The 19037-nt window shown below is 42.7% G+C and overlaps 1 protein-coding gene across 1 annotated transcript; it reads left to right on the forward strand.

Moving 5' to 3' along the window:
• The first annotated feature begins 9857 nt into the window (after positions 1-9857).
• On the forward strand, positions 9858-14566 carry LOC119316886. Its single transcript, XM_037591269.1, has 2 exons — positions 9858-9960; positions 11870-14566. The coding sequence occupies exon 2, from the start codon at positions 12315-12317 to the stop codon at positions 14268-14270; it is 1956 nt and encodes a 651-aa protein (XP_037447166.1). The 5' UTR covers positions 9858-9960; positions 11870-12314; the 3' UTR covers positions 14271-14566.
• The last annotated feature ends 4471 nt before the right edge of the window (positions 14567-19037 follow it).

The following is a 19037-nucleotide window of genomic DNA, read 5'->3' on the forward strand; positions in this document are numbered from 1 at the left end:
GGCGGCGCGGCGAGAGCCTCTCGGGCGCGGGCGGCGCTCGGGAGGAGGAGGCGGGGCCCGGTCGCGGGGGCGGAGAGGCGGGCCTTGGCGGCGGCGGTGGGACGAGTGCCACGTGGCGGCTCGCCAATGGCTGTGGGGCGGCGGCGTGAAACGTCTGCCGCGGACCGGACGTGTCCGGCGCGTGGATGGAGCGGGGCTAGGGTTTGGGGGTGATTTGATCCAGGAATTTTGGGGGAGATGCCTATTTATACATAGGAGGAGCTAGGAGAGTCCAAATGAGGTGCGGTTTTCGGCCACGCGATCGTGATCGAACGCTCTAGATAATGGAGAGGGTTTCGGTGGGTTTTGGGCCAAATTGGAAGGGTGTTGGTCTGCAACACACACGAGGCCTTCTCGGTCCCTCGGTTAACCGTTGGAGTATCAAACGAAGTTCAAATGACACGAAACTTGACAGGCGGTCTAACGGTAGTAAACCAAGGCCGCTTGGCAAGTCTCGGTCCAATCCGGAAATGTTTAACCTCCACACATGAAAAGAGGTAGAAAGGACCATCGGAGGAGATAGGAGCGCCGGAATGCAAAACGGACAACGGGGAAAATGCTCGGATGCATGAGACGGACACGTTTGCAAATGCAATGCACATAATGACATGATATGAGATGCATGAAAACGACAACAACACACGAAGACAAAAACCCGAACCCGAGGAAATAAAATAACTTAGCGCCGGAAACGGCAAGAGTTGGGATACATATAAGGTAAATTACATCCGGGGTGTTACAGCTATCTTGGCATTTGGAAGGGGGCTCGGATCTTCAAGAGTTTTAGAGTCTTCGTTAACATCTAGCAATCATTATGGACTTTCTGCGAAAAAATTAGTGTTGTTCTTTGTGGCGGTGACATGGAGACGGAGAATTTTATATTCTTACAAAGCTGATTATTCGGATATGATGAGTTTATGTTATTGTGTCATGTTGCTATTGTTGGTTTGATTTTTTGGAGAGTTGAAATCTTTTCACAACATTATGGTGAAGTTTTTTTTTGGTTAGGCGGCCTACACTTCTAGGGAATCATCCCCAGCCTAAGGATGTTCATCGCTCATGGCTTACCATCTTTTGATGGCCGACTCAAAGTGCTTTCAGAAACCTTTATTTGAAATCAAGGTCATGCAGGCAAATGAGTAGCAGTAGCGTTGATCTAGTCTGATTGCAGTCTCTTTACTGAAGTCTTGGTGGTATTTCATCTTGCAAAGTTTGGGAACACGGAGAAGATGTCTCCAAGAAATTTTATTGTAGTTTTTAGTTGTGAGAGTTACTTTATAATTTCTTGGATCTTGGATTAGAAGGAATGTACCCGTGAAGGTTCTTAGTATGAATAAAGTTACATGGGCTTTTTCTAAATGCGATGACAATCCACCAATGATTTTTGTATCGTTTCCCCTTCACAAATTGATTTCTGTATTTATTGGTAACGAGACCATGATGACAGAATTTGGCTAAACCAGAGATGGAGTACCTTTGATAACCCCCGGTTAGCATCGACTAAACAAAAAAAAAGACTTTTGGTTAGGGAAATTACCAAATTCCGTAACACAAGTACATGGACTCGTCAAACAACAATAACTTAATAATATTGAAATATAAGTTAACCCTCTTGTACAAATCCATCGACCTGAAAATACTCGCTGGCTGCATTTTCTAAATCTCATTGTAATGTCGATGCTTGTTTTAAAATAACTTCACGCTGAACCATTAATCCCCTCACAAGAAACAAGTTGAACCAATTAAAATATATTGGAGGATGGATTCTAGTCCACGGGACGGGGAGAGTAGGAATCTTCTTGTGTTAGTAGCCAGATATGACCAAGTGTTCACTGTTATTGGCTACTTCCATTAATTAACCTTCATGGTTTAAGTTTGATTATAGAGGTTTTGCAGCAAACTAAGAGTGAAATCGACATTGGACGTGTGTTTGCGCATGTTACCTGGCATGAAGTCCTCTCGTGGTGCAGACTGCCGATTGCACCCCCGGACGGCCAGACCGAGCTCTTCGAATGGTGGCCCGCTTGCACGCTCGCCGCTCCGTCATTCTTCCATAAAGGCTTCGCTTCTTTGGTCATCATAACAGCCTGGGCCATCTGGAAGCACCGAAACAGCATTATCTTTGATGGCCTGCAACCTTCCAATGGCGACCTCCTAGCTACGATCAAGGACGAGGCTCGACGCTGGGCTAGATCCGGCACCCAAGGATTAGATAGGATCCTCCCTATAACCTGACCTCTGTACCTTGGGGCTGAGCAACCCCCTCTCTCTGGATCACCGGTCGCCCTAATGCCGCCTCCCAGTGTACGGCTTTTAGGGTTACCAACAATGTAGTCTCTCCTTCTTCTATCAATGGAATGATACGCCACAGTGCGTATTCGCGAAAAAAAATCGGCATTGGATGGAAAGTAAAGAATGAGCTAAATTAAATGTTGTTTCGATGTGTACATCACGCTTTTGAAATTATAGCCAGAAAGGTCTACCGGAAGTAAATCTCATTTCTGATCTAACAGTTGCATCTGATTGTAACTTTGTAAACAATTCTATCAGTGCCCCGTAAAGAAAAGTAATCAATTCTATCAATATATATTCTTTATCACTTCTTGTAGGTATATCTACACAATGCGTCATTTGTGAAATAAGTTAGATTTCATTATTTTTGGTCCACAAAGTTTACTCATCGTTATCATTCATCCTAATATTTGGATACCATAGATACTAAACATCAAACACATGCCATTACCGTACTCAAGTCGTGGGTTTTGGTATATTTGAGATAAAATCGCAAATGCATGCTCGAACCCTTTTGAGCTAGGTACCCATTAGGTTCTCTTGAACACGGCTTGTTAACCATTAGTCACTAGAGATTGAGCTTCAGAAGGTTAAAAGGAGAGAGGAAATATTGTGTCTTTAATTCTGAATGAGGTTCACCAACCTAGCAGCCATCAAAACCAGACTTGTTTTCTAGATTTGCTTACCTTTTGTTTATAACATAAATCTATATATGTCTTTCACTGCATCCAACTTTTTTTGTGCGAAAATAAACAGTTGTATTATAAAAGTTCACCAGAAGTACAAAGCAACTCACACATAAAACAATTAATTCACGATTTCGAGACCACCGAACGACCACTATTGTCGCCATAACGATCCGCCGACACGCTGTTGTAGCCGCTCCCCTAACAGAGCTGGCTTGACCTTCTCGATGACAGCCGGGAAGTCTTCATGTACGTGCACCTAAGGACCAGGGCCCTGCAGCCGTAGTTGTCGCCATTGAATCCTTACATAGATTTGAAACACATGAAACCAAATCTCCTTACAGAAATCAAAATATTCATTTCAAAAAGTATTCTTTTGGGGCACAAAGGGCTATTTAATCGTGGACAACGAAACCCCGCCCTTTTTTTTCTCAGCGAAAAAAACCTACCTTTGGTCATGCAAGAAATATGTCATCATCAACTTGTGGATTAGTACAATGCAGAAGAAAAAGAACTTATAGATTAGTAGAGTTTATAAAACAAAGAACACATCAATTAATATCATATAGCTCCATGATTGAAAGCCACTGTAACATTCAATGACATGATTTAATCGATAAGAAACTAATGCAGCCTCTTGTCTCATAGACACTTTGATAAGCCAACCTCGCTACAAAATCAAATCCATAAATTTCTTGTAAGCTACATTCTACCCTTTTGCGCCTCACAAAGGGCAAAAATACGACGCATGAATTACAGCAACTATTTTTTTATAAACGCGTTGTTTGACGTGATGCAGTTAGGTTTCTACGACACTGAATATATCTTCTGGATATATTTGTAGTTGCAATGAACGATCGATCTAGCTAGAGCATTAAAATTGATTTCTTCAACGGTGCTCGGTTACACGGACTGCATTGAGTCGTCTACAGAACCCGGGAGTTAGTTAATCATATCTGCCAACACCCACAATACCACCAATTTGATGGTTCCCCGTAGGGTGACATACCCCGTGTAGATTCTTCTAGTACGTGAAGTGTTTCCGGCGTAACATATATATTAATCCTGGTTACTGCACTGATAATTGAGCGGCAGCTTATATATTCAGAGAAACCTTTGCGGCCGTCCAGTGGCTGTTCCTTCTTACGTCACACCATCTCAAGTAGGGTGTTATCTTATTGCGTCCAAGTTGTCCTTTTGAATCTGGAAGAATCCGTCGCTCCCAATAGGTCAGACCAAAGCTAATAATTGTGCAGCCAGTTAATTAATCCGGATACTAACAAATTGCATGCGCCAAGCGTGGCCTTCATGTACGAGTGAGGGGGTGTTTGTTTCCAGCGATTTTTTTGTGTAGGGACTAAAAAAAATCTTTTTTAGAGACTTTTTTACCAAACGGGAGGGACTTTTTAGAGACTAAACTAGGCATTTTGGACTAAATGAAGAAGACTCTCAAGGAGAGTCTTTTTTAGACTTTTTGGGACTTTTTCAACAACGCCCCTCTATGCACCCATTGGTCCGTCATCCCATGTTGTTGTTTGATTGTTATTTTTCTATATACTAGGGGCAACATGGTCATTTAATAACCTCTAGCAAGGGACTAGGGACTTTTTAGTCTTTGGAAACAAACAGGGAAGGACTTTTTAGGGACTAGAGACTTTTTAATTAAGACTAGAAAAAGTCCTAGAACTAGAGAACCAAACACCACCTAAACATTTAGTCTGTTTGGCTTCTTCTGCTGGGTGCCTTACAATCTGAAGAAATCGAACAGAGAAACCCTCACTTGTTATACTTTTGGTACTATACCTTGTGCATTATATATTCTCTGATTTTTCACTACTCCCTCTGCATGGAAATATAATTGGCACGGGAATTTAGGTTATCAATATAACTAGTAAAATATACTCTCTCTCCGTCCCATAATATAAGAACGTTTTTTATACTAGTGTAGTGTCAAAAACACTGTTATATTATGAGACGGAGGGAGTACATAGTATGCCACAAAAATATATATTTAGAAAATTCGTTCAACGACAAATTTAAAAAATATTTTTTATGACATACAATGCATTTTCGCTAATGAAATCGAAAATCTATTTCCCCCTCAAAGAAAAACCCTAAAAACCAATACGGATGTAGTATGTTTGTGAAGATATATGGTCGACTTACTTATCAAGAACCACCCTGTCATTTAATTTCATTTACTTCTCTCATTAGCATCGCATTGACATTTGGAAGCACATCTCTAGCTTACTTGTGAACCTTAAAAGGACACTGTTTATGGTACTTCAAGACACCATGTCATGCGTTGTTAAAAGAAAGAGTATTATCATAAACACATACTTGTATGCATAAGTTAGAGTTTAGCTTGGCCTCGATTTCAGAAGTCAACAAACTAGTCAATTTTCGACCAGTCGATCCTAGCATATAGTTGGGCCCTAGAGCCCAGGATTGGGGCATAAAAAATCGACTTCCCAACCTACATAGGTTTTGATAAGTTGGGTCTGGGGGCTGAATAGTATTTGTCCTTTCGAGTTTTCCAACGCGTGAGGAAGAAAAACGACCAACTTTGAAAACTTGTCCTAGCACACATGCGAGTGGGCCGCTGGCCAGCCGCCTCAGTACCCTCTGCCCCTCCCCCGTTCCTCTGGTGCCTCTCCTCTCGCCCCTCCTCAAAACTCCTTGCGACCACACCCGTTTCCCCCAATGCGCGACGCCGAGGATGACAAGGACCGTGGTCTCGGGCAGCAGCTCGCTAACCCGAATGACTGCTGCTAGTATCTTTGGACACAGGTAATTCATATTTGTAAAACATAAATATTGGATTGAACATTTCAACTGAACTATTTGTAAATTGGTAAGCATGATCACCCCATAGGGTTGCGTGGTGTATATATAGCAGGCAAGTCATGGCGTAAAAGTGCTAGACGAACGCATGGATATGTTCGATTATAGGAGATTGAGATACAAGAGGTTTACGTCTGGAAGGGTAGATGATCAGAAGTTAACATGATTCTATCTAGATCCTAACTATCTACCCCCCCCCCCGCGCTAAACTCTATGGTGATTTGTGAGGTTGAGATTGTACTTGGAGTGATTTAACCATCTCATTGTGACAGGTTTTGTAAAGCCATCAGCAAGATGATCTCCAATGGAAATAAACCTGATGTTGGGCAGCTTGCGAGCTACTCTTTCTCCAACGAAGTGAAGATTAACTTCAATATGTTTTCTTTGTGCATGAAAAACAGGATTTGCTGAGAGATAGGTAGCAGCAATATTATCACATCATAACCTTGCAACATGTGGAGAACTAATTCCATGCTCACAAAGCAAAGTCTGAACTCACATGACTTCAACTATCACATTAGCTATGGCTTTATACTCTGCCTAAGTGCTTGATCTTGAGAGAACAACTTATTTCCTTGAACTCCATGACACAAGACCTGATCCCAAAAATAGTCCACCCGTGGATCTCCTATTATCAGCATACCCTACCCAATCTACATCAGAGTATGCACCGACAAGCATGGATGGAGACTTGACAATCTGAAGTCCAAGTGCCTTTGTAAACTTTAGATACCTCAAAATTCGTTCAAATACAGGCCATTGGATTGTATTACGAGCATGCAAAATATTGAAATACTTTATTATCAAAGTATGAAATACCACGATGAGTCAGGGCCAAGTATTGTAGTGCACCCACAACACTCACATAATTTGTTGCATCTTTTGGCCCAAGTGCTTCTCCCTCAACTATGAGTTTTCTGAAGTTGAGAGTGGTGTACTTATAGGCTTGCAATGCTCCAGTCCTACTCTTCCGAGAATATCAGTAGTGTCTTTTTCCCGTGTTAAGAGTATACCATTTGCTACCTTCTTGATTTCTATAACAAGGAAACAATGCAGATTCCCGAAGTCCTTGAGAGCAAACTCCAAATTTAGATCTCTAAGCTGGCAGGTGGTGGCATTTGGACTGTAATTGGCAACAAGCATATCATCAACATAGAGAAAGGACAAATATGATACTGTTTCCTTTGTTATAAAGGTATCACCTTTGGATGGAGTAAACCCAAGTTGTCATAGTTGCGTGCTCAGTCTTGAGTACCACGCTCTTGTGGCTTGCTTCATTCCATACAAAGCTTTATCTAACTTACATACAGACTGAGGTGTGCTTTTACTTTTATATCTTAGTGGTTTCTAGGTGAACACTTCTTCCTCAAGAACACCATGAAGAAACACGTTTTGAACATCTAGTTGTAGTAGACTTCACCCTAGCTACAACAATAGATTTTATAAGTTTAGATAGCAAACTTAACAGGTGGACTAAAGGTATCTTCATAGTCTATACGAAAACTTTGTTTAAAACCATTTCCAACTAGTATAGCCTTGTATCCATCTATGCTCTCATCTGATTTACTTTTAATTTTGTAAATCCATTTTTAGTCAATCACATGTATGCCTTTCTCTGTTAGGACTAAGCGTCATGTTCTATTTTTAATATGTGCTAGGTACTCATAATACATAGCCTTCTTCCGTTCCTCATGAGAAAGAGCGTCATCCAAGTGAATCCAAATGAACCGGCTCACTGGTACTAGTAAGGAATCCACACTTCATAAGCTTATCATACTTTTTGTATTGTCAGTGTACTCTTTGGGTTTGAAGATACAAGATTCGGACATGGTATTGCGCCTAAGAGGAGTTTCTGGTGGTGCACATGTAGATGTTGGCGGAGTTATTTGTAGCTATGGCGCAGAAGATCTTGGTGACACACCAAAAGAAGGTTCACCCACAGAGGATCTGGGTAGATCTGGGCCAGGTGACACGAGCGGCTTTCTAGGGGGAATTTGTATCACAACGCCCCCTCCACTCGAGTCGCGCCAAGTGCGGCTGGGAGAGGGCCGCATGGGCGTTGGATCACCATTTGTACTTATGGTTGGTAATTGTTGTTATAGTAGTTGATGTCTTGTGTTTTATTGGTGAAAGATCATTACTTTCATATTGTGATAATTATCATTATCATACTAAACATAATCGCCATGATGTGGTGGAACGGTTCCCTTTGTGTTCTTGAGGATATGGGAGAAGGAAGGCTAGTTAACAAGTGCCATATTTATTTGCAATAAAGGTTGTTCATTAATCATGTTGTAGTGTAATTCTCTAACAGTCTTATGAGAACGCTGACTTCATGAGACTTCACCTATATGGACCTAGAGAAGAGCATAATTCCATATTAAATTTAGGATGGGAGGTCGGAATGACAGATATTGTCATTCTCTCAATTAATGAGTTGTAAAATAAGGGGTGAATAGAGACCCTAAAGGAAGTTATAGCTATGGTTAGGTATTTACCTTTGTAGATCTGGATATTTGCGTTACTTATCGAGAGAACAATGATAAGTATCTGTATTCAATGATTTTGCTACACATTATGTTAGGCTCCATCCATACAACATCGACTAAGCAACAACAATGAATGCAAGTGATACATGGAAATTAAAAACTATGCCATTATCCCGATGTCGTCAAGAACGTTTGATCATCATAAGTAACACAACCGGCTTGTCATTGATATTATCAAGGATCTGGCCACTTGATGCACTCTTTTACTTTTTAATGTTGATCACATTTCGTTGCTCAAACATCCCACGAAACACTAAATTGTTACATTTTTTACTACTTGCAGGGAAACCTTGCTATTTTTGCAATTATTATTTACTTCAACTCCTCGCGAGAATGATACTCTTACTTGTCAAGAAGATGTATAGTTGACCCCCTACACTTGTCAGGCATCATTAGCCAGGGAGGTTTTTAACCAACATGGATGGCAACATAGTCCTTGGATAGGACCTCCACCTCCTCAATATAGGCATAGTTTTTGTCTTATACAACTTTATTTATGTCGGCATGTCTTTTTTTATATTGCGAGACTGTTTGTGTGGACTTTGTGCATCTTAATCATGCAGAGGTTAGATGTCACTCATTATGTTTTGTATTCTCTTGATGGTACATTTCGAGAAGAGCTTTGCTCCACCTAGCGTAAGGATTACGTAGTGTGAGCGTTACATAGTGATTTGGCGGCTTTTTAATGGTTACAAAATGATTCGGTATGTCTTTTTTTTACATTCTCGTGTGAGCTTGTGTTGCCTCTTTTTCTATGGTTGCATCAACGTTTACATTAATAAGCATCATTGTAGGAGGCAACAAAATATATTTTAGAATAAAACAAAGGGAGTAATAAAAGCGTCATCAGAATCATGTTTCTTCGTCGAGGAAGCACTAGATGCAAAGATGAGTACCAACACAAGATCCTTCACTCATTGGAAGGTCTTTGACCTCACGGTAGGCGAGTTCCCAAACCTCACAAACTTGTGAAATGTCAAAATAGGCTTATTGACCACACATCTCAGAGGGGTTGCACACAATTACGATCAAAACAAACATGAGTAATCAGATGCTGAAAACATCGCCATCAAATTCCCGATTCAAACCTACCAGACGTGCTGTCACGGTTGCACAAAAGCAAACGCTCCTGGGAAGGGAGAAGAATCCACCATACTGGGCCCTTGCGATACGTGCACCATACAATGTGAGAGGGAGGTGAGCCAATCAGGCAGTCATTTATGCCAGCTCGGCTGCGCCGCGAGCCGACCGGAGCCAGGTGGGGGTGGGGGGTGGGGAGGGTGAAGAGCGCCGTGTGGGAGGCCGACGGACGGCACCGTCATGTGACGTAGCGCACCCACGAGGCGAGCCTCCCCGCAGGCAGAATACTCCATCAGCCTGATACCATATACACGCGCCCTCCCTCCTTGTCTAACAGAATCTCTCTCCCTCCAACCCCCCGCTCTCTCTCTAACAAAACAGAATCTCTCTCTGTCTCCCTCCCTCCCTCCCTCTCTGCGCAAAGACAGCAGAGGCTCCTCCTCCTCGTCCTCCATTGAGATAGATCCTAGGTGATTCCCTGGCCTTTTCCCTGCCTCAGTCCCTCTTCCCTTCTCAAATATTTGGTGCTCTATCCTCTCTTGCTTTGTTTCCTTTCCTTGTTTGTTTGCGTGTTTCTTGTCCAACTGTCCATACATATTTCGTTCGCGAATGGATTCTTGATTCATTCAGAGTCCTGGCCCCTTCATGATGGTTTTGAGGTTTCTGCATTGGATGTTGTAATTATGGAAATTTAGCCGTATAAGCTTATTTAGATCTCATTTTCCTCTTTTTTAATCGGTGGGATTTCCTTGCATGATTTACAATTGAGTTTATACACAGTTATTATATACTATGATATATGTGGTGGGAGCAAAGAGCTCTATATTTTCCTCTACGATTTGTTCAGGTGGTACGCAGTTAAGGTACTGTTTGCTATTCGATCGTGCTAGCAGAGGCCAGCCACAGGGTGTTTTTTTCCTTCCACTTTAGAGCAGATCGTAGTTTCTCCTGTGTTTTCATTTTAGAGTAGATCATAACTTTCCATTTTTATTCAACTGCGTCGTTTCTTGTAAACAGTCTTAATTCCATAAGTAGGGTAAAATTGTCCTGTCCTGGGTCCCTTTGCAGTCTTCTTCAGGACATGTCTCACATATGGTAGTACTAGCTAGTCCTGCTAGACTACCAATTTCTTGGGTAGAGAACCGCCAATCTGTCCAACGTGTGGTCAAGGTTTGCTTATATGGAGACCTCGGCTGAATCTGGAGCTACAAAGGTAGCATCCCATATCTCTGGTGCTCTTTCCCGCGGCTATGAGTACTTGAACATCAGATCGTCTAGCAAACTGAATCAACACTTATTATCCTTGAAAATATGCTTGTGGTTATGAATGTTGACCATGCAAAGATGGTTCTACTTGGAGGGATAATATTTTACAGCTGTAGCTATTAGGTACGACTTGAACTAGTCTAAACAAATCCGCTAGTTCTATGATACGGCGGCAAGGGCTGGTGTTTCACAGATTTATCGATTGGTATGAACAAGGGGATTTGATTGCGTGATTCTGTTATCTGCTCAATAGGGGTCGGGAGGATTCGTTGTCATAAAGGTTCAAATACTGCTCAACTTGCTTGACTAAATTTAGTCTACCGGTATGTGGCTCTTATGCAAAGGAGGCTTTGACTTATTCTATTGTGTGCTTGACACGCCCTTTATGTCCTGATATTCCGACGATAGAGGATTCTTTTTGGTGAAAAGAGAGCTTTCGTCAATCAAATATGCTATGGTAGATGATATTCTATCTATCAAATAACTTCGTTTATGCCAGTTTGTCATACCTTCCCATCTACGTACTCTCTATACGCCATATAAGGATTTTTATTTGCCAAAAAGGAACTTCAATCTTGCGAGGTTTTGATTGATTTTTCTCATATGAGTCATCCCTTATTTTTCGATCTCCGTACTCATTTCACTTCTCTGGTCAAGAACTGCATCTCATGAATATTCACTCTACCACAGACCTTTGTTTGTCTACTAGTACTAGTTTAGTCCTCCTTTGGATGATTGTGTTAGATTCCAAGATTTTCTGTGGTACGAGTGGAGCCACATCATCAATCAGACCACTGGGACAACCACGGCCCCACAAAAAAACAGGCAGGGCAGATTCTAGTAGCCTCAAATGATCATTAGTTTGAGCAATTTAACATCCTCTTCAGGAGCCAATGATTTATTCTTTTACGAAGTTGTGTGCAAGTATGGCTAAACTGGTCTCTTATTTTTCTGTTTCTTTTTATTTTGAGAAATTTCTGATTTGTTCTTTCTGTTCATCAGCTCTGATTTATTCCAATATGCATTGTATATTGCTATTTTGAAGTCATGTTAAGTTCTACTATCTCGTAGGGTATGAACACCATCTGACTTGCTAATTCCACTTTTTTGCAGTATCATTGTAGTTTGAAGATTATCTTGGCAATTGAGCTCCTCTGCTTCTGCCTAATGCTCAACAATTTATAAATAAATCAAGAAAAAGGAAAAGGAACAGTGGATGGTCAATCAAATATCAGATCAGAACACCGCTGTATCAGACGGTTTAGTCTGCCAGGGCTCAAGTACCTTGTGGGTGACGATTTTTGTTGAGGCCAGAAGGTAAATGGACAGGGCAGACACGTCAGGTTTTGTTAGTAGCGGATTCAACGTTACCTCGCTGCTGCTAATATTTTTCGACTTCGTCTTCTCTCTCATGCACATATGAAATACCAAATCAAGAATCAACTGATCTTCTGTTGCCCAGAGATACTTGTTCTCCATCCACCACCTTCACTCAGTTAGTTCATGTTCAAAGAATAAACAGGCCAGTTCAGTCAGTTCTCAGTGTATAAAGGTATAGATGAATAACGGTTACGCGGATATGCGTCACCGTGGAAGCCAGCCCCTGAACGACAGTTCTGCAGTGTTGATGTCCGGGCACTTGACGCCGAGTTACACTAGTGTCGGCCATGGTCAGACCTCATTTTCCTTGGACTTCCGGGGTTCGGCAATGGACAACTGCAGCCGTGGCAACAGGAGTGTCCAGCGGTCTGGTCATGCTTCTGCCCAAGATGATGCGTGCAGGCTGGTACTTGGACTGGGTCCGTCGCCGGAACCTAGCTCTGTGGATTACCAGCAGCCTGCCGGAGGAGCAGGCAAGTCGAAAGCGCCGGTGACTCTGTTTGGCCGGAGTTTATCGTTCACTAATCCTGGGACGATAACCCTTGGGCTTCATGATCAGGTGGGTAATGCTGAAGCTATCGCTCAGCATTCTGAACCGCCTGGAGGAAACATCATCTCCTTCTCCGGTGTCGACGAGAGCTCGACGTCGGCCAGGAGGAGCTCCGGTGGCTACATTCCGTCGCTGCTCTTCGCGTCTCGGCCGAATCTTTGTGTTGCTCAAGAGAATCGGGCAGAGGCGCATGATGATCTGCTGGATGACCACACGGACAACGCCAATGATAGTGCCGAGCATCACCTTCAATTCAGCCCTGAACCTTCTGCAACGACAATGACAGAGACTTCGTTCGGTGTGAGCTCTGATGTTGTCACCGGTGTAACTGATCGTGGACAGCCGGTTCATCGCCGGTTTCCGAAGAAGTGCAGGTTCAAAGGGTGCTCCAAAGGTGCGAGAGGTGCATCAGGCCTGTGCATTGCCCATGGCGGCGGGCAGAGGTGCCAGAAGCCCGGATGCTACAAGGGTGCCGAGAGCCGAACGGCCTACTGCAAGGCCCATGGAGGCGGCCGGCGGTGTATGCAGCTCGGCTGCACTAAGAGCGCCGAGGGAAAGACGGATCACTGCATTGCCCACGGCGGAGGTCGCCGGTGTGGATACAACAGCTGCCCTAAAGCCGCGCGTGGCAAGTCCGGGCGATGCATCAAGCACGGAGGAGGGAAGCGGTGCGCGGTTGAGGGCTGCATCCGGAGCGCCGAGGGGAAGGTCGGGTTCTGCATCTCCCACGGCGGCGGCCGCCGTTGCCAGTACCCTGACTGCCGCAAGGGGGCGCAGGGCAGCACGCTGTACTGCAAGTCCCACGGCGGCGGCAAGAGGTGCGTCTTCGAGGGCTGCGCCAAGGGCGCGGAAGGCAGCACGCCGCTGTGCAAGGCGCACGGCGGCGGGAAGCGCTGCATGCACGAAGGCGGCGGCGTGTGCCCCAAGAGCGTCCACGGGGGCACCAACTACTGCGTGGCGCACGGCGGCGGGAAGCGCTGCGCGGTGCCCGGGTGCGGCAAGAGCGCCCGCGGGCGCACCGAGTTCTGCGTGAAGCACGGCGGTGGCAAACGGTGCAAGGTCGACAGCTGCGGCAAGAGCGCGCAGGGGAGTACGGAGTTCTGCAAGGCCCACGGCGGCGGCAAGCGGTGCACCTTCGGCACGGGCTGCGACAAGTTCGCCCGCGGGCGGAGCGGCCTCTGCGCCGCCCACGCGACGCTGGTGGCCTCGCAGTCCCAGTCCCATGCACAGCAGCGAGGACGCGGCGGCGGGAGCATGATCGGGCCGGGCCTCTTCCGAGGCATCGTGTCCTCGTCAGCCGCGGCCGCAGCCGCCAGCGCCATGAACTACGAGTACTCGTCGGGCGTGAGCACGGTGTCGGAGTGCGACGGCTCGCCGGTGCCTACGCCGGGGAGGCAGGAGCTGATTCCTCCTCAGGTGCTGGTTCCCCTCTCTATGAAGTCCTCGTCGCCATCCGCGGATAGGCGCAGGGAGAGTGGAGAGTTGTGTGTTCCAGAGGGGAGGGTGCACGGGGGTGGACTCCTGTCATTGCTCGGCGGGAGCTTCAGGAACGTCATTGACGTCGACAAACTCTCAAGCCGCTAGCTCGGGTCTAAATTTCTGTCTGTCCAAATTATACTTTCTTCTTGAACCCACAAAAAAATTTGAACATTCTACACGTCTTATAGTGTTAGGTATGGGTGTCACGTATGAACTGTTATGGGAAAGCTTAAATTCTTGGCAGTTCCACAAGCTTTTGGGACGGGAAAGCTTTTGGGCCGTAATTCTTGTTGATTAGACCGATATGTATGTAATAATGCAACCTTTTGTTTTGCTGGATTATCTCATCGATGATTCTCATGAACTCTATTGATGATAAAGCTGCTCTAGGGTTGAAATGAGTTCCAAATGCGTTCTACTCCTATGTTGCTAGATGTTTAAGTTGTCACAGTTATAGCTAGTACGTAATTGCCAAACGCAAATTGGTAACGTTTACTCCATAAAAACTAATCCATTCGTAAAAAAAATATAAAAGCGTTTAGATCATTAAAGTAGTTATCTAAATGCTTTTATATTTCTTTACAGAGAGAGTAAACACTTTGACGTGGTGATGGAGTCAAATCTCGGGTAGGGGTCCCGAGCTAGTAGACTCGGCACAATGGTAACACGGACACATGTTTTATTTAGGTTCATACTCTCTCGAAGAGATAACACCCTACGTAAAATTACCGATGGTTGTTAGAAAAAAGAGGGGAGGCCTTCCGGGGCATCACCAAGCTTAGTTGCTTTGTTTTTCTTAAATATTTCCTTGGGGTGTCATGAGCATCCCCAAGCTTAGGATCTTTTCACTTCTTATTCCTTCATCCATTGTGATTTCACCCAAAACTTGAAAACTTCAATCACACAAAACACAACAAAATCTTCGTGAGATCCGTTAGTATAATAAAGCAAATCATCACTTTAAGTATTGTTGTAAACTCATTTATATTTTATTATTGCATTATACCTACTGTATTCTAACTTTTCAATGGCTTATACCCTTCAATACAATCCATAAATTCATCAAATAAGCACACAATGCAAAGAAAGCACAATCTGTCAAAAACGGAACAGTTTGTAGCAATCTGAACTTTGACGATACTTCTGTAACTCCAAAAATTCTGAAAACTTAGGACAATGTAGGCAATTTGTATATCAATCTTGTGTAAAAAATTCAGAATGTTTCATCACTTCTGTGATTTTTAACAATTCAGCTACTGGACGCAAAAGTTTCTGTTTTTCAACATAATTAAATCAACTATCACCCAACATGATCCTAAAGGCTTTACTTGGCACAAACACTAATTAAAACATAATAACACAATCATACCAGTAGCATAATTGTGTGAACAAACAAAAACAGAAAGAAAAAAAAAAAGGCAAAAATAAATTTTATTTATTGGGTTGCCTCCCAACAAGCGCTGTCGTTTTATGCCCTTAGCTAGGCATAATACATAGATTCAACTATTGTCATCTATAATTTTCAACTCCTCAATCACACAACCAAAATTCTTCAAGGATTTAGCATGCATATTTTCGATAATAATACTTCTAGGAATAAGATTGAAGAATGCATTCTTCAAGTAGGGTTTTTTATCGCTTCACCAAAGTTGTGGTGAATACTAATCATTTTAAGATCTTCATTATTGCTACTAGAAGTGGCACCCTTGTTTTTAGAAACTTGTGTAACCTTTCAATTTTTAGGAGTTTTCTCCATAGTTTTAATGGAAGAAAAAACTGAGCTCAAGTTACTAAAAATTTCTTCCAATTTATCAATTTGAGCGGGGCTCTCTTCTACTATGTTGTCAACTACGGTATCTTTTTCTTTTAATAATTTAAGAGCATGCAGACTAAGGCATAGCCTAGTGGTGGGAAGGGGCTGATGCCTTCCCACCCACCCAGATTCAAGGCATGGTACTTGCAATTTGGGTTTGTTGCACCAATTATACTGTAAGGGGTTCTCTTACAGTCTTTCTATCAAAAAAATTAAGAGCATCTCCCGCTTTTGACCCTATTTTATAGCAAGGTTATGGATTCTTTTATCCAAATTTTCAACATATTCTTCGGTAATCATTTTCTTTTCAATAGCATCCAGCCTTTGCATAACATGCTCAAGAGTTAAAATTGTTTCATTAATAATGATAGGTGGGGCACCCACTAAACCTCCGATAGAATTAAAAGCATCCAAAGAGGGGCACATCAAGAAATTCCCACCGGTAATACTATCAGGAACGAATCTATACCAAGTGCTAATGCCTACATAAAAACTACAAAGAAGAATAACAGTGGATTGCTTACGAATAGATCTATTATGAGCATTGCAAATCCTATACCAAGCATCTTTTAGATTCTCCCCTCCCGTTTGTTTAAAGTTAAGAACTTCATTCTCAGGGGTACAAGCAATAGAGGAGGAACTAGCCATAACGACAAAGTAGGCAAGCAACAAAACATGAGAACAAAATATCGAACAAAAAAACGAAAAAGATGGCAAATAAAAAGGCAAATATTTTTGTGAAGTGGGGGCGATGAAAACGAGAGGAAAATGGAAAATAATGTAAATTGCAAGGAGATGAGATTTGTGATTACGAACCTGATAGATGTTGATGATGTCTCCCTGACAACGGCGCCAGAAATTCTTCTTGATTGCTTGTATCTGTGTTGATATTTCCCCGAAGAGGGGAGGATGATGCAACACAACAACGGTAAGTATTTCTCTCAGTTATGAAACCAAGGCTATCAATCCAGTAGGAGAACCAAGCAACACTATGTAAACGGTACTTGGACACAAAGAACAAATACTTGCTACTCAACGCGTAAGAGGGGTTGTCAATCCCTCCTCGGTATTAATATAGATAAAATTGTATGAGATTGGATAACTAAATCTATCAAAAACACAGAATAAAATAAGTGAAGAAAAAGTGTGGCAAGGTATTTTTCAAATTTTTGGAATAATAGATTTGAAAACAATATGATAGAAAATAGACCCGGGGGCCATAGATTTCACTAATGGCTTCTCTCGAGAAAATAGCATACGGTGGGTAAACTAATTATTGTTGGGCAATTGATAGGAGAGCAAATAATTATGACGATATCCAAGGCAATGATCATGTATATAGGCATCACGTCCAAGATTAGTTGACCGACTCCTGCATGCATCTACTACTATTACTCCACACATCGACCGCTATCCAGCATGCATCTAGTGTATTAAGTTCATGGAGAAACGGAGTAATGCAATAAGAACGATCACATGATGTAGACAAGATCTATTCCTGTAGGAATACACCCCATCTTTTTATCCTTAATAGCAATGATACATGCATGCCTCGCTACCCGTTCTATCACTGGGTGAGGACAGCGCAAGATCAAACCCATCCCAAAGCACCTCTTCCCATTGCAAGAAAAATCAATCTAGTTGGCCAAACCGAACCAAAGTTTCAAAGAAGAAATACGATGCTATAATAATCATGCATATAAGAGATCAAAGAAGACTCAAATAATATTCATAGATAGAACTGATCATAACTCGCAATTCATCGGATCCCAACAAACACACCACAAAAAGTCATTACATCAAATATATCTCCAAGAACACCGAGAAGAACATTGTATTGAGAATCAAAAAGAGAGAGAAGAAGAAGCCATCTAGCTACTGCCTACAGACCTGTAGGTCTGTGGTAAACTACTCATGTATCATCGGAGGAGCACCAATCAGGATGATGCACCCCCTCCGTGATCATGTTCCTCCCTGACAAGGTGCCGGAAAGGGCCTCTAGATTGGATCTCATGGTTCTGGAACTTGCGACGGCTGGAATTGTGTTTCGTTAACTCCCCTAGGTTTTCTGGAAGGAATTTATAGAGCTGAGAGGCGGTGGAAAGGAGATCCATGGGACCTACCACCCACCAGGGCGCGCTTGGGGCCTCTGGAACGCCCTGGTGTCTCGTGGGCCCCACGGGCCTCCCCTCGGGCACTTCCTTGGCTCCCAAGTTGTCTTCTGGGCAGAAAAAAATCTCTAAAAAGTATCGCTGCGTTTGGACTCCGTTTGATATGGATATTCTACGAAGTAAAAAACAAGCAAAAAATAACAACTGGCACTTGACACTGTGTCAATAGGTTAGTCCCAAAAAATGATATAAAGTTGCTATAAAATGAATATAAAACATCCAAGAATGATAATATAACAGCATGGAACAATAAAAATATATAGATACGTTGGAGACGTATCAGCATCCCCAAGCTTAATTCTTGCTCGTCCTCGAGTAGGTAAATGATAAAAATAGAATGTTTGATGTGGAATGCTGCCTAACATATTCCTCACATATTCTTTCTTTTGTAGCATGGACATTTGGACTTTTAGATGGTTCAAGGCAATAGTCTATATTTGACATGAATATTTCAATACTCAAGCATATCAACAAGCAACCATGTCTTTCAAAATATCAGCAATAAAGAAAGTTATCCCTAGCCCATCATGCTCAATCGTTGATCCATTCATGAAACACACTCGAATATTAGCTACATCCAATGCACAAATATGATCATAGTGCTCCCTAGTTGGTTCTTTATAAGAGAAGATGGAGACTCAAATAAAAATAAAAATTGCATAAAGTAAATAGATAGGCCCTTCACAGAGGGAATCAGAGATTTGTAGAGGTGCCATAGCTTGATACGTCTCCAATGTATCTATAATTTTTTTATTGTTCCATGTTGTTATATTATCAATCTTGGATGTCTTATAGTCATTTTATATCATTTTTGGTACTAACCTATTGACATAGTGCCAAGTGCGAGTTGTTGTTTTTCCATGTTTTTTACATCGCAGAAAATCAATA

This window comes from Triticum dicoccoides, chromosome 6A, assembly GCF_002162155.2.
Source record: "Triticum dicoccoides isolate Atlit2015 ecotype Zavitan chromosome 6A, WEW_v2.0, whole genome shotgun sequence".
Taxonomy (NCBI): domain Eukaryota; kingdom Viridiplantae; phylum Streptophyta; class Magnoliopsida; order Poales; family Poaceae; genus Triticum; species Triticum dicoccoides.